The 14,539-nt window shown below is 44.1% G+C and overlaps 1 protein-coding gene across 1 annotated transcript; it reads right to left on the reverse strand.

Annotated features, from left to right (window-relative positions):
• Positions 1 to 1,778: 1,778 nt before the first annotated feature.
• On the reverse strand, positions 1,779 to 9,808 carry snip1 (Smad nuclear interacting protein). Its single transcript, XM_068006444.1, has 3 exons — positions 9,462 to 9,808; positions 7,751 to 8,358; positions 1,779 to 4,592 (listed from the first exon to the last, which is right to left on the reverse strand). The coding sequence occupies exons 1-3, from the start codon at positions 9,693 to 9,695 to the stop codon at positions 4,334 to 4,336; spliced, it is 1,101 nt and encodes a 366-aa protein (XP_067862545.1). The 5' UTR covers positions 9,696 to 9,808; the 3' UTR covers positions 1,779 to 4,333.
• Between the last annotated feature and the right edge of the window lie 4,731 nt (positions 9,809 to 14,539).

The raw sequence follows: 14,539 nt of genomic DNA on the forward strand, positions 1-14,539 counted from the left end.
GGTGAGGAGTGCGCTGGAAACAGGAGATTTTCAGTGTCAGGGGTAGGGGGATCAGGAAGAATGGAGACAGGAGATGTGACAGAGATGAAAGTCTTTGGTCTTGGACTGGATGTGGGGATTGAAGCTAAGCTCAGTCAAGCAGGACACCAAGGTTGCATATATCAGATTGGGCATCCAGAAAAGGGGTGGAATTGGGCTAGGGTATGAAGTTTCTGCTGGAAGTTTAACAGGATAGCTTTGGCTTTGCCAAAGTTGAGCTGCATAAAGTGCTGGCTGATTCATAACTTGATGTCAGATATGATGTGGAGATGCCGGTGATGGACTGGGGTTGACAATTGTAAACAATTTTACAACACCAAGTTATAGTCCAGCAATTTTATTTTAAATTCACAAGCTTTCGGAGGCTTCCTCCTTCAGATAGGCAGTTGGACAGCACAACGGAAGTTACTGAATCAAGAGTGGTGGTGGAGCAATAATGTTGAGTGTCATCAACCTATATATGCAAGCTGCTTATGTCGCTGATGGGTAACATACAGATGATGGAGGGTGCAAGAAATGAACCTTGGAGGTGACTGCAGGTACATAGGTAATAGCCATTGCATGACATGTGCTGACTTCAGTGCGGCAGATAGGAATGGAACCACGTGAGGACAGTACAAGAGGTAAACACAGAAGAGAGGTTCTGGAGGCAGATGCTGTCATTATCCATAACAAATGCAACAGGGAGGACGTAAAGGGATGATGCATCATGGTCATAGTCACAGAGTACCTTTGGTGACTTTGACCAAGGTGGTCTCAGTGTTGTGAAAGGATTCAAAAGTGGAGTTTAGGACTGACAATAGTTTCCAGAACCTCGGAGAGAGGGAGATTGAAGACTTGGGTAGGTGTTTCAACAAAGCCTCTATATGTGCCCATGAGTTGTGTAATCGACAAATTAGTTTTGAATCTTAAATCTCCCTCCTAGCAAGGTGATGTTACTGACAACTGGACACTCAGTGGTGACATGAACTTTCAACTAGCTTTCTCAAACAAAAAATAAATTGGCTACGGTAATAGTAAATCATACGCAAGCATTTTGTTTTGCATAAGTTAGAAGTGCACTAATTCACACTTTAGTAAACGCACAAGGATGTTTAGTTATTTTAGTTATACTAAAGTAAGTGATCTCAGGTAGGGCAGTTTCAGTACTATAATTGTCCTCAGCACACCCTAGGTTGAAGAGAAAAAAATTCAGCCCCTTCCACATCATTATCCAGTTATCCGTGCTGGAAAATGCATATCAGTGAATGTTGAGTTAACATGAAACAGCTCACCAGTGGTTGGATAGCTGGCCAACATTCAGTATCTGGTCTTATATGTGGCCACTTGGACATTTATAGAACTGTACCCCAGCAGTGATTTAGTGTCATTTGCAAAAGGAGAACATTTTTTAAAAATGGAAGAATGCAAAGCAATATTTTTCATTGAGGGGGTTTATAAACGGCTGCCAATCTACAGAAACTTCCAACAGTTAGCCTCTAAATGACCTAAGGATGTGCCTATTTAGACCACATCCCTATAGGGAGTACTCAAGCAGTGCCCTTAATGGAACAGGCTAGCTCCATCTTAGCAACTAAAGCATCACAGCAATGTTTCAGACACAAGACTACCTGTGATCAATGCCCACAGGAGATCAACTGGTAAAATACATTTCTTTTTAAAGTGAGCCTTTTTTCAGAAGGAGCATGTAATGTTGACATATTTGGTATTTGGAACAAAGGCACTCAACACATCAAAAATATTGTTGAAATCTACTTTACTAAAAATGATACAGACTGCCAAAAACATAGGAGCGATTGTAACAAAGTCAACATTACAATCTACAGAACACCAGTTTTCTTTATACAACAAAATATAATTTTGAGCAGTATTTTAAAACAGCTTTTCATTTAATAACAAAATGCGTCAAAAGGTAGGCTTGTGTCACTGTTCATTATCGCTGTCCTGTTGCTTAGCAACAATCTGGCTTCACTTCTTCGCTGGACGACTGCACTGGGGAGGGGGTAAACTTGAGCCCTTTGGTATGAAAATCTATGAATATTTTAGCAGATACATTTGTTCACAAAGAAAAGAATTTTGTTAGTAGAAAAGAAAGTCAGATATTTTCTTCCTGACTGGTTGTTTTCAAGGTCTACACATATTAGGTGTGTGCGATTACGCTAAAGCTGTAAAAAAATCCTTACCCTCCTTCCTATTTTAAAAATCAAACTGTTTCGATGCCACATCTACCAAGTGCAATTACATTTCCTGCCCCTCCATGCAAGCTGCTCAATACCAAACTCTTTCAAGTCAGGAGGGCTGAATGTCCCAGACCTCCTCCTTCAACAAAGTCAACGTAATAGGTCAGCAAGAAGTACATCTCAAGCAAGCCGGGTGACACCGGTTTCCTCCTCCCTATCCCCTTCAATCCAAGCAGTTACGGAGGCAGTGTTAGACTCAGCTATATGTCCAGGACATTCATTCATCTTAACTGGAAAGTCCATCAACATAATGAAAATGATTTAAAAACAGAAAATGCTGGAAAACACTCAGCAGGTCAGGCAGCATCTGTGGAGAGAGAAGCATTAGGTCCATCGTTTCAGGTCCATGGCCTTTTGTAACAACCGCTAAAAATTTAAGTTAATGTTGGAATATCCATCTACTACCACTAGATGTCAGAAACAAATTTTGGAAATATAATGTACAGACATGTTGATGCAGAACACAACAATTTCAACCATTTCTTGCTTGAATCCAACAACAGACTCTTAAATATTAGAGATCAGAGTCAGATTGGGCTGGTAGTTTAGAGAATCCAAGCTCGGTCAGTGCTTGAAATCGACAATATTCATCTTACTGACAGGTAGTGCAGAGATTTAAACTCATGAGCAACCAATCCCAAACCAAGATTCCGATCGAAGTTTCCATCACAATGAGTTGGATTTGAACCAGTAACATCCCAGGAATTTAACTGATTACATAAAGGGAAAGGGGGATTTCTTTCAGTAGAAAGCACATCCACCATGTATGTACCGGGAAAAATATAGTTTAAAATTCCCATTTCAGAATAGATATTCCTAGTTACAGTGAGTTTCTGCCAGCCAGTGCCATTTGGGTGTCGACTTCACTGACAACGGGTACAGCTGCATTTGTGACTTCTTCCAAATCAAACCTCATGTATCAATATCCAGAGCCAGAGAGGCCTACCTATGGGGTTCATTGATGTTCCTCTTGTTCCCTGCTACAAATAGCGACCCAAAACACCAACTTAGCTGGCTGGGGAATGAACCCGATAACTAGAAATTCCACTGCCAGGCAGGAGATTTAAGTAATTGTGTGTACTGAGATATCAGGGAATGAGAAGATCCCTACCTTCCCCTCTTTAAGTAAAAGAGGTACGAAAAGAAATCAAACTTAAGAGGCAGAATCCCCTCCGGCATGGAAAAAAAATCCTGTATTTTCACAAAAGGATTCACCACAAAATATTTTCAGTCAAAACAATGAATTCTTGGCCATTTTTACCATTTACTTAATCCACTGTGCAAATACCAGAGGATTCTGAAAGGTCCGTTACCATAACTTGTGTACGGAACAGAGGTTTTGAATTAAGAAAAACACACTTGTCTGCAATCTTCTGCTAGAAAAAAAAAGTAATTAAAGGCTTCAGTCTAGCAATGCATTATCTCAGATTCTGTAAAAGCCAACAGGAACATGAAAGGAGCTGAAGCAACGTTGTGAGCAGTTGTTTTGTGACGTCCCCAGACCAAAGAGTCCAGTAGATAAATTTGCTTATGGAGTTTATTATTCTCTACCTAATAACTTGGCCAAAAAAAAAGAAAAAAAATGAAAAGAATATAATGAAAAGCATCACATACTCCTACATCATTGACAATGCTGCATTTTAGGAGCTGCTCTGTTAAATTTACTCAAGTCAACTCAGCGGTTTCTTGCTACCATTTAACAGGCCTCTTCCTGAACATCACATTGGAGGCAAACATACCAGATTATGAAACATGAAATTCGATTGTGAAACAGAACCCTAAACATTTGGTCTGAAGGGATTATACAGTTCAATCCTGTTAGCCAGGCCACATTTTGTTCTTTGAAATGTCGCATTGGGTTATAATGGAACACCAAAAATTTGGGAGGGAGTCAACATAGGCTATCAATTGGCTTGGCCTGGACAGAAAAATATAAAACTGGTCAACTGTCCAATGGTACTTCCAATTATAGTATAACCATTTATCTGCAAGTTTGAAAGGGAAAGTAAAACTGCAGTGCCAATTTCAAAATGAACAGTCGGCAGGTTTTTATGTTAACTTTCAACTCCCTCATCCTCGTCGTTCTGCTCTTCTTTTTCATCCACCTCAGCAGTATCCGAGAATTCGTGCAGAATGACGTACTCCCTGCTGCTGAAGCCGAATTTCAGCACATCCTTTTCTCTGAGTTCGTAGTATCGCTGTGCTTCAATGCGCTGATTGTTAAGGTATGTGCCATTGGCAGAACCCAGGTCGATGATGTATGGTCTCACCCTCCTGCCAGTTGTGCCATCGCTCCGTGAGTACTCCACAAGTCTGTGGGTAGAAAATGGACAGCAAGTTACGTCGTGCAACATCTGTACTCTTTAATATTAAAGGTCTACAATTCTACATCAGTCTCATTTAGATGGGAAGAATTATACTGAGGATTTACCCAAGGAGGGAAGTAAAACAAGTCAACAACCTTAATGAAAAGTTACCTAATGAGAAAGGACCAGAGAGGCGCAGACTGATGCTTCAGCCTTGACCACTGAATGGTACGCCCAAGATTCCCTATCAACCAGCTTCCTCATCTATCACTATCAATAGGAGATGCCCAAACACGAGAGATGAATACGATAAATCCCTGTAGTACTTAAAACTACTTTTAGAGAGGGAATGAGTACTAGTCATCACAAGGTGGGGGGGGGGGAAAGAGAAGAGAGAGAAAGGACAGCGAGAGGAAGAGAGGAAAGAGAAGGGAAGGAGAAAAGAACCTGCAGTAGATTGACCATGGGCTCTTGCTGTGCAGCTGCGTGCAGGCAGGCTTATAGCAGCAATGGCAGAGACTGGGAGGAGTCTTCTTGGCTGGGAAAAGAACCCAAAATAGAGCAGAATGAGATAAAATTTACAAAATGGGGCAACAATACTTCTACAGCAGTTACTACGTCAGGGGAGGAGGTGCCTAAAAAACCCTCAAAAATTTCTCTCAGTAAAACACAGCTGCACAGAATGAGAATGTCACTAATTTTGTGTGAATAGGACTGTTCAAAATGGTTAATTTTAATTTTTCTTTTAAGAAAGGACTAGAAGCATTTCAGTTTAAAAAATTAATCCTGGTAAAGCCTCTCCCAGCACCAGAACGTAACTTCAATTTGTAATTTTTAAAAATTCGTTCACGGGATATGGGCGTCGCTGGCGAGGTCAGCATTTATTGCCCATCCCGAATTGCCCTAGAGAAGGTGGTGGTGAGCCGCCTTCTTGAACCGCTGCAGTCCGTGTGGTGAAGATTCTCCCACAGTGCTGTTAGGAAGGGAGTTCCAGGATTTTGACCCAGCGACGATGAAGGAACGGCAATATATTTCCAAGTCGGGGTGGTGTGTGACTTGGAGGGGAACGTGCAGGTGGTGTTGTTCCCATGTGCCTGCTGCCCTTGTCCTTTTAGGTGGTAGAGGTCGCGGGTTTGGGAGGTGCTGTCGAAGAAGCCTTGGCAAGTTGCTGCAGTGCATCCTGTGGATGGTACACACTGCAGCCACGATGCGCCAGTGGTGAAGGGAGTCAATGTTTAGGGTGGTGGATGGGGTGCCAATCAAGCGGGCTGCTTTGTCCTGATGGTGTCAAGCTTCTTGAGTGTTGTTGGAGCTGCACTCATCCAGGCAAGTGGAGAGTATTCCATCACACTCCTGACTTGTGCCTTGTAGGTGGTGGAAAGGCTTTGGGGAGTCAGGAGGGTCACTCGCCACAGAATGCCCAGCCTCTGACCTGCTCTTGTAGCCACAGTATTTATGTGGCTGGTCCAGTTAAGTTTCTGGTCAATGGTGACCCCCAGGATGTTGATGGTAGGGGATTCGGCGGTGGCAGTGCCGTTGAATGTCAAGGGGAATCACAATGAAGCAAAGCTGCCCACTGGCCTTGATCAATCCGTATATTGGGATTGGGGAGGTCCGAGCATGTTAAAAACAAACCTGATGATAGAAACATACACCCAGATGCTACACATTTCAACCTTTACCATCCAAGTCTTTTCTTCTATAAACAGCCAAAGGATAGAAGCAATGTTTAAAAGGGGATTGAGAGAGAAAATGACAGCAGACTGCTGAAACAAACAACTTGATGTGACTGTGGAATGAGATGAGACCATTTGGCCAGTCAAAACCAAACCTTCCAAGATCCATCTACTCTAGCACAAAGTATTCCCCACCTGTTTAATGTCCTGAGACAAAGTGTTGCATAAATATTGTCCCCCATCCTAAAGTAAGGCATTTGTTAAAGCTGTGCGCAAAAATTGGTTGCGTTTCCTACATTACAAAGTGACAAACATCAAAAGTACTTCATCGGCTGTGAAGCACTTTGCGACGCCATGAGGTCGTGAAAGGCACTATATAAATGCAAGTTTTCTTTTTCTCTAACTCTAGAACACCTATCCGTTCTGGTCAGCTGTTCTCCAGAGAGATCACCTTCCCTGTCCCAGGAACACAGGAACCATTGTGCTCTTTAGAGTATCTGATCATCTCAAGTCAGTCAAGTATCACTGTAACCACCAGCCCTGTTCTTAACTAGATGTTTGATCAGTTTTGTTCTTAGGAGGTATTTTCCTGGGAAGCCTGTTCTACATTAACTACTGTCCAGTGAGGAAAAGAAAAAGAATTTCCTCATCTCTAGACTTCCTGTTAAGAGGAAATGGGAAAGAAAGAGATGTGGACAAGGAATAAAAGGAGGCAACTGATGCAAAAGCAAAAAAAATTACACAGGAAGAGCTGGGGACAGAAAAAATTTGGCGTCCACAAAACAGACATGACAGACAGTACATGAAACCAAGACTAAAATTCGTGACAGTTGTTTTGCCACAAAGCAAAGCCTTTCATAATGGATGGATAGGTCCATATGACACAATGACAAACCATACCAGAGCTTTAGGATGCTGCTATGTTACAGATCCCAGTCTCAAACCAGAATCTGTACAGTTTGATGTACAGCTGGCAGACCCAAGTTATACTGGTGGCTGCGCTTTGCACTGAGTTTGCTGACAAAGGAACTTTATGTACTGACATCTGTTTGCTGGAGCAGAGAATTTTTAATAGGGAGCACTTAAAATTCCATACTAAGTTTAGAAAGATGACAGGAGATCCAATGGGCTTTGAATCAGGCTGAATTATACTATGTCCAGTGCAAGACTAACTAACAAGAGTGGGTTTCACACCTCTTGGCTTCAGCACATTAGAATGTCAGACTGGAATCCAATTCCTGAGTTACTTTTATGTCCATCCATATTTTCCATCGATTCCAAAATGATAGTACAACAGCACTATTAGTTATCCTTTCACGTCAAGTCTGTTATAAAGTACTTAAAGTAACGCAAAGAACTTAACTTTAGAGAATAAGTTTCTAAAGTTCAGCCCCTTTAATAGATTTGGGTCATGTAAAAAATTTCAACAGGATATTTCTAAAGCCTCTCCCATTCAACTGCATTTATTAGCTAACACACCAACACCAACCTGTACTGTAGCACTGCATGTTGCTTGGAGCAGGAGGGATGGTCAATCGGGATATCCACTATCCTACGTTGCCGGCCCAAAAGATAGGCACTCTGACGATGAATGTGCATGACAGGGAGCGGCTCATCATTTTTGAATGGATAAAGACGCCATCGTTTCCTTGGGATCCGAGACTCTGGGGGTTCATTGTATTTTATCACCACTCCACGAAAGGTGTTTGTATCTTCCACAAGGGCACCAGATAACTCAAAATTTGGCTCCTCTTTCACCTGTGCTGCGTTGCCGCTATTAGCCTGACTGTCGTTCGACTCAGATTCAGGATTCTCATCACCGAGCGTTTGGCACTGGTTGCGGTTCTGGCGCCTCCTCTCGTTGTAATACTCTCTCTCGGCCTGCTGGTCGCTCAGCTGTTGAGCCTCCCTGTCTCGGCCGCTCACGCCAGCTTCCGCATGAGACCCGCCATTCCTTTTGCTGTGGGCTCGCCCCCGGTCTGACCACTCTCTGTGTCGGTCTCGCTCGCCGTCCTTCTTGCGACGGTGCTCGTTCCCTTCAGAGCGGACTCGGTGACGTCTTTCGTCATGTTCCCGTCGCGGATGGTCGTGCCGTTCCTGAATACGATGAGAAAAATCTAACTTTGCTAGCCATAACATGGCTAGGAATTAAGAGACCACTGATTTTATCGCAACCGTCGGAGATTTCATGGTTTTGCCAGCAAGCCCATTTATTGCACAAATATATAAACTGAAATACCCGTAGAAATAATTTTAAGTTTAGCCATAATGAGAAGGTTCTGAGCACCAGGACAGAATACAACTCACTTCCAGGCCGACAATTTAGATATTTGTACCACTAGATAAAGAATAAACATAGAATCATAGAAGGAGGCCATTTGGCTCATCATGCCAGTGCTAGCTCCTTGGCAGAGCTATCCAATTAGTCCCACTCCCCTTCTCTTTCCCCATAGCCCTGCAATCTTTTTCCTTTTCAAGTATATATACAATTGCCTTTGGAAAGTTACTACTTAATCTGCTTCTGCCACCCTTTCAGGCAGTGCATTCCAGATCATAACAACTCCCTGCGTAAAAAAAAATTCTCCTCATCTCCCCTCTGGTTCTTTTGATGTGGAGATGCCGGTGATGGACTGGGGTTGACAAATGTAAGGAATCTTACAACACCAGGTTATAGTCCAACTGTTTTATTTGAAAATCACAAGCTTTCGGAGGATTTCTCTTTCGTCGAGAAAGCCTCCGAAAGCTTGTGATTTTCAAATAAAACAGTTGGACTATAACCTGGTGTTGTAAGATTCCTTACACTGGTTCTTTTGCTAATCTTAAATCTGTGTCCTCTGGTTACCAACCAGTCATTGGAAACAGTTTCTCTCTGTCAAACTCTTATCAAAACCCCACCTCATAATCCCTCCTCAACCAATTCTTGCACCAAATCCAACCCCATCCCAATGTTAAATCCTTAATAATTAATTGCATTTTCATTGATTTCCTTTTGCATAAAATCACAAAGAGATTGAGGCGAAAACAACCCCTTTTCCCTCTCCCTGGTTCCTCCTCAGTAACTGTCCCAATACGAATGGAGACAGGAGCTGATGTGGTTCCGGGCCTGAGAGGGTGAGACTGGGGATTTGGTCCATTATTGCTCCAGATTCCCCCCCTCTATGATGAATAATCTTCGTCAGTTACTCGCCAACTCCACTCACCCGCTTCCACTTGCCCTGGGGCCGCGAATGTTGCTGGTGCTGAGCCGGTGCCGGGTTCCTCCTGGCCGGGGAGCGGCTCTTCCAGTGTCCGGGCGGTGACAGGCTGCCCCCGGAGGAGCCGGAACTCGAGTGCCGGTGCTTGGGAGCCGCCCCCTCGCTTTTGATTCTCACTCTGTCGCGGCCGGGGCTGTGCGTGGCCTTGCGGCGGCCCTGGCCCTGGCCCTGGCCCTCCATCCTGTGGCGGGTGGCGGGTGGCGGCAGCTCCGTGGAGGCCGACCGGGCGATTCACGGAAACATGTCAACACCCGGAACAACCGCCGCCTGGGTGGGGGAGGGAAGGACACAAGCACTTCCGGGACAGCCGTTGGGGGGGGGGGGGGTCAAAGGTGCAAGGGTCACTCTCAGCAGGCAAACCACATCCGGTTCTAGTCATCTATTTGACATCAACCATTGAGTCCAATGTTCCTGATCAATCCAAGAGATTCTTCTAGACCTGGCCCCTGATGTTCAAGGCAGTTCCCAACTGACTCCTTAAATGCCCTTAAATGACTGGCACCGGGGGTTGGCAGTGGCGCGGTTGATCCAAACCCTTGTAACGTGTAGAATTGGGTTGCACATTAGGACAGAGGCAGAAGAGAACTTGCCGCCCATGCAGCCTGCCTAGGTTTGGCACTTATTTTGCCCAGGCTTTGGGTGGGGAGCAGGAGGCTGAGATCGTGGTCTGCGTTCTGATGCTCTCTTGCTGCTGATGATGATTAAAAGTCTTTTAAGCCTTAATACCAAATGTCTCTACATCGTAAGACACTAGAATAAATGGGAAAATAGACTCTTGCTTTAAAAAAGACCTTTGGTATCCGGTTTATGAAAGAACTTGTATTTATATCGCACTTTTCAAGTTCTCAGAATCCCCAAAGCACTTTACAGCCAATGGATTCTTTTGACGTGCAGTCACTGTTGTTATGTGGGCAAACACAGCAGACAATTTGCACACAGTAAGGTCTGACAAATAGCAAATGATTGAATGAATGACAGATAATATTTTGCATGGTGTTGGTTGAAAGATGATGTCATCCAGGACACCAGGAGAACTCCCTGCACTATTTTGAACAGCGCCATGGGATCTTTTACATTAAACCTGAGCAGGCAGATTCAGTTTACTACCTAATCCAAAAGACGTCACTTCCAACAAACCAGCACTCCTACAGCACTGCAATGAAATTTCATGATAGCCCACTCAATAACCAGACTGGCCAATACAAAGCCTGGCAAGGGGCAACCTTAGGCCCACTGCATCAAATAGACCATGCAATAACCAAAACATTGGTCAAAGAGGTGGGTTCTAAGGAGAGTTTTAAAGGAGGAGTGGGATACGGAGGGAATTCCAGAGCATAGGGCCTAGTCACCTGAAGGCACAGCCACCAATGGTGGGCTGTAGAGAGCAGTGAATGCTCAAAGGCCCAGCACTGGAGGAATGGAGAATTTAATGGTGGGGGGGGGGGTGGGGTACTAGCGATGACCTTTATTTCCTTGCCCACTGACCAGCAATAACGGCATTACAGGGCTTCCTAATTCATACTTGTCCCATTACCACCCTCCTTGCCTTGCACCATCATCCCTTTTGTCATTTAATCACTCCTGCCCTCCACCCTATCACAGACCTTCCCTTTTGTTCTTTCCTCCCTTTCCCTTTCTCCTCCCACCCTTTCTCTAGCTCTGTACTTGCTTAACAACTGTTTAATCTTCAACTTCTTCCAGTTCTGATGAAGGGTCATCGACCTAAAACGTTAACTCTGTTTCTTTCTCCACGGATGCTGCCTGACTTGCTGAATATTTCCAGCATTTTCTGTTTTCACTTCCTAATTCATAGTTGCCAAATGTTCACTTTCTGAGCCATCATCAGACTTTTTGGCTGCTGTGCGCATGGCGGCTACTAAACAAACAACAACTTGTATTTATGTAGCGCCTTTAATGTAGTAAAACATTCCAAGGCGCTTCACGGGAGCGATCAAACAAAATTTGATCGAAACCCCATAAATTATAGGGACATGTACCTTTTGCACCTGCGATGAAATGTTATGTAGGCATAGAAGAGGCAAGGCGTTATGCTGCTGATGAACAGCATGTATGGGATTGGCAGATGTGAGTCTGTGCTGGGATTAGTGCAAAGCATAGGTGCAATCAAAACAAGGACCATTTTTAAGAAGTCCTGTTTTAGGATTCCAACTTGGCCATCTTTTCAACTCCTTGTCTAAAAATGTTCCTTTAATGTTGTAATCTGAGCAAAGCAAAGGTTAGGGATAATTTACACAAATAGCTTCATTTTGCTTAAATATCCTACAATTTTGCTTCAGCAACGGTGTTCTGAATGTTACAGAGGACAATCAATATTGACAAACTGTAAATAAGAGGGTAAGTAGATGGGAGCAGAAAGTTGCAAAGAGACATTGATAGGTTAAGGCAATGGGCAAAACTGTGGCAGATGGAGTTCATTGTGAGGAAGTGTGAGGTCATCCACTTTAGACCTAAGAACGATAGATAAGAGTATTTTCTAAATGGTGAGAAACTAGAAACTGTGGAGGAGCAGAGAGAGTTAGAGGTTCATGTTCAGAAATCACTAAAAGCTGGTGGACAGGTATAAAAAAATAATTTAAAAGGTGAATGGGATGTTCGCCTTTATCTCAAGGGGGCTGGAATACTATGGGGTGGAAGTTATGCCACAGATGTATAAAGCTCAGGTTAGACCACATCTGGAGTACTGTGTTTAATTCTGGGCACCTGAGGAAGGATATATTGGCCTTGGAAGGGGTGCAGTGCAGATTCACCAGAATGATACCGGGGCTAAAAGGGTTAAATTATGAAGACAGGTTGCATAGACTAGACTTGTATTCCCTTGAGTATAGAGGATTAAGGTTTTTTTTAATTCGTTCATGGGATGTGGGCGTCGCCGGCAAGGCCAGCATTTATTGCCTATCCCTAATTGTCCTTGAGAAGGTGATGGTGAGCCGCCTTCTTGAACCGCTGCAGTCCGTGTGGTGAAGGTTCTCTCACAGTGCTGTTTGGTAGGGAGTTCCAGGATTTTGACCCAGTAACGATGAAGGAATGGTGATATATTTCCAAGTCGGGATGGTGTGTAAATTGGAGGGGAACGTGCAGGTGGTGTTGTTCTCATGTGCCTGCTGCCCTTGTCCTTCTAGGTGGTAGTGGTCGCGGGTTTGGGAGGTGTTGTCGAAAAAGCCTTGGCGAGTTGCTGCAGTGCATCCTGTGGATGGTACACACTGCAGCCACGGTGCGGCATTGGTGAAGGGAATGAATGTTTAAGGTGATGGATGGGGTGCCAATCAAGCGGGCTGCTTTGTCCTGCATGGTGTTGAGCTTCTTGAGTGTTGTTGGAGCTGCATTCATCCAGGCAAGTGGAGAGTATTCCATCACACTCCTGACTTGTGCCTTGTAGAAGGTGGAAAGGCTTTGGGGAGTCACTCGCTGCAGAATACCCAGCCTCTGACCTGCTCTTGTAGCTACAGTATTTATGTGGCTGGTCCAGTTAAGTTTCTGGTCAATGGTGACCCCCAGGATGTCGATGGTGGGGGATTCGGTGATGGTAATGCTGTTGAATGTCAAGGGGAGGTGGTTAGACTCTCTCTTGTTGGAGATGGTCATTGCCTGGCACTTGTCTGGCACGAATGTTACTTGCCACATATCAGTCCAAGCCTGGATATTGTCCAGGTCTTGCTGCATGCGGGCATTCACTACTTCATTATCTGACGGGTTGCAAATGGAACCGAACACTGTGCAATCATCAGCGAACATCCCCATTTCTGACCTTATGATGGAAGGAAGGTCATTGATGAAACAGTTGAAGATGGTTGGGCCTAGGACACTGCCCTGAGGAACTCCTGCAGCAATGTCCTGGGGCTGAGATGATTGGCCTCCAACAACCACTACCATCTTCCTTTGTGCTAGGTACGACTCCAGCCACTGGAGAGTTTTCCCCCTGATTCCCATTGACTTCAATTTTACTAGGGCTCCTTGGTGCCACACTCGGTCAAATGCTGCCTTGATGTCAAGGGCAGTCACTCTCACCTCACCTCTGGAATTCAGCCCTTTTGTCCATGTTTGGACCAAGGCTGTAATGAGGTCTGGAGCCGAGTGGTCCTGGCAAAACCCAAACTAAGCATCAGTGAGCAGGTTATTGGTGAGTAAGTATTGCTTGATAGCACTGTCGACGACACCTTCCATCACTTTGCTGACGATTGAGAGTGGACTGATGGGGTGGTAATTGGCCGGATTGAATTTGTCCTGCTTTTTGTGGATCCAATTGAGGTGTTTAAGATGATTAGAAGATTTGTTATGGTAGATGGAGAGAAACTATTTCCTCTGGTGGGGGAATCCAGAACAAAGGGGCATAACTTTAAAATTAGAGCTAGGCCGTTCAAGGGTGATGTCAGGAAACACTTTACAAAAAGCATAGTGGAGATCTGGAACTCTCTCAAAAAGCTGTTGAGGCGAGGTCAATTGAAAATTTTAACACTGAGATAGACAGATTTTTGTTAGATAAGAGTATTAAGGGATATGGAGCAAAGGCGGGTAAATGAAGTTGAGGTATAGATCAACCATGATCTAATTGAATGACAGTACAGGCTCGATGGGCTGAATGGCCTACTCCTGTTCCTATCTTCCGAAGTTATCTGTTTGTAAGAATGTGCTTGAGAATATGCTCCACAATTGCAGATTTTAGGAATTCTGATGAGACTGTCCCTGAAAATTGTTAAAATGACAAAAGACCATAGGTGGGTAAGTTTAATTTTGGGTGACAGTGTACAACAGTCAATATCGGATCAGCTGCCCGTTGTATACCTCTCCTGATGTTAATTTCCGTCGACATCAATGTAAACGAAAATTAGGAGAGACGTATAACAAGCGGCTAAGTTGATATCACCCATTTTACATTACTGCCAAAAGTCCAAACCTCCCCCATTATTTCTGAGTAAGTCCCCAATGAAGACTCCCAATATCTTTCATGTACACATGCACACCAGAGCCTGAATTTGCAAAGGGTAGTGCCACAGCCAAAGAATGAA

Source organism: Heptranchias perlo, chromosome 26 (assembly GCF_035084215.1).
Source record: "Heptranchias perlo isolate sHepPer1 chromosome 26, sHepPer1.hap1, whole genome shotgun sequence".
NCBI lineage: Eukaryota > Metazoa > Chordata > Chondrichthyes > Hexanchiformes > Hexanchidae > Heptranchias > Heptranchias perlo.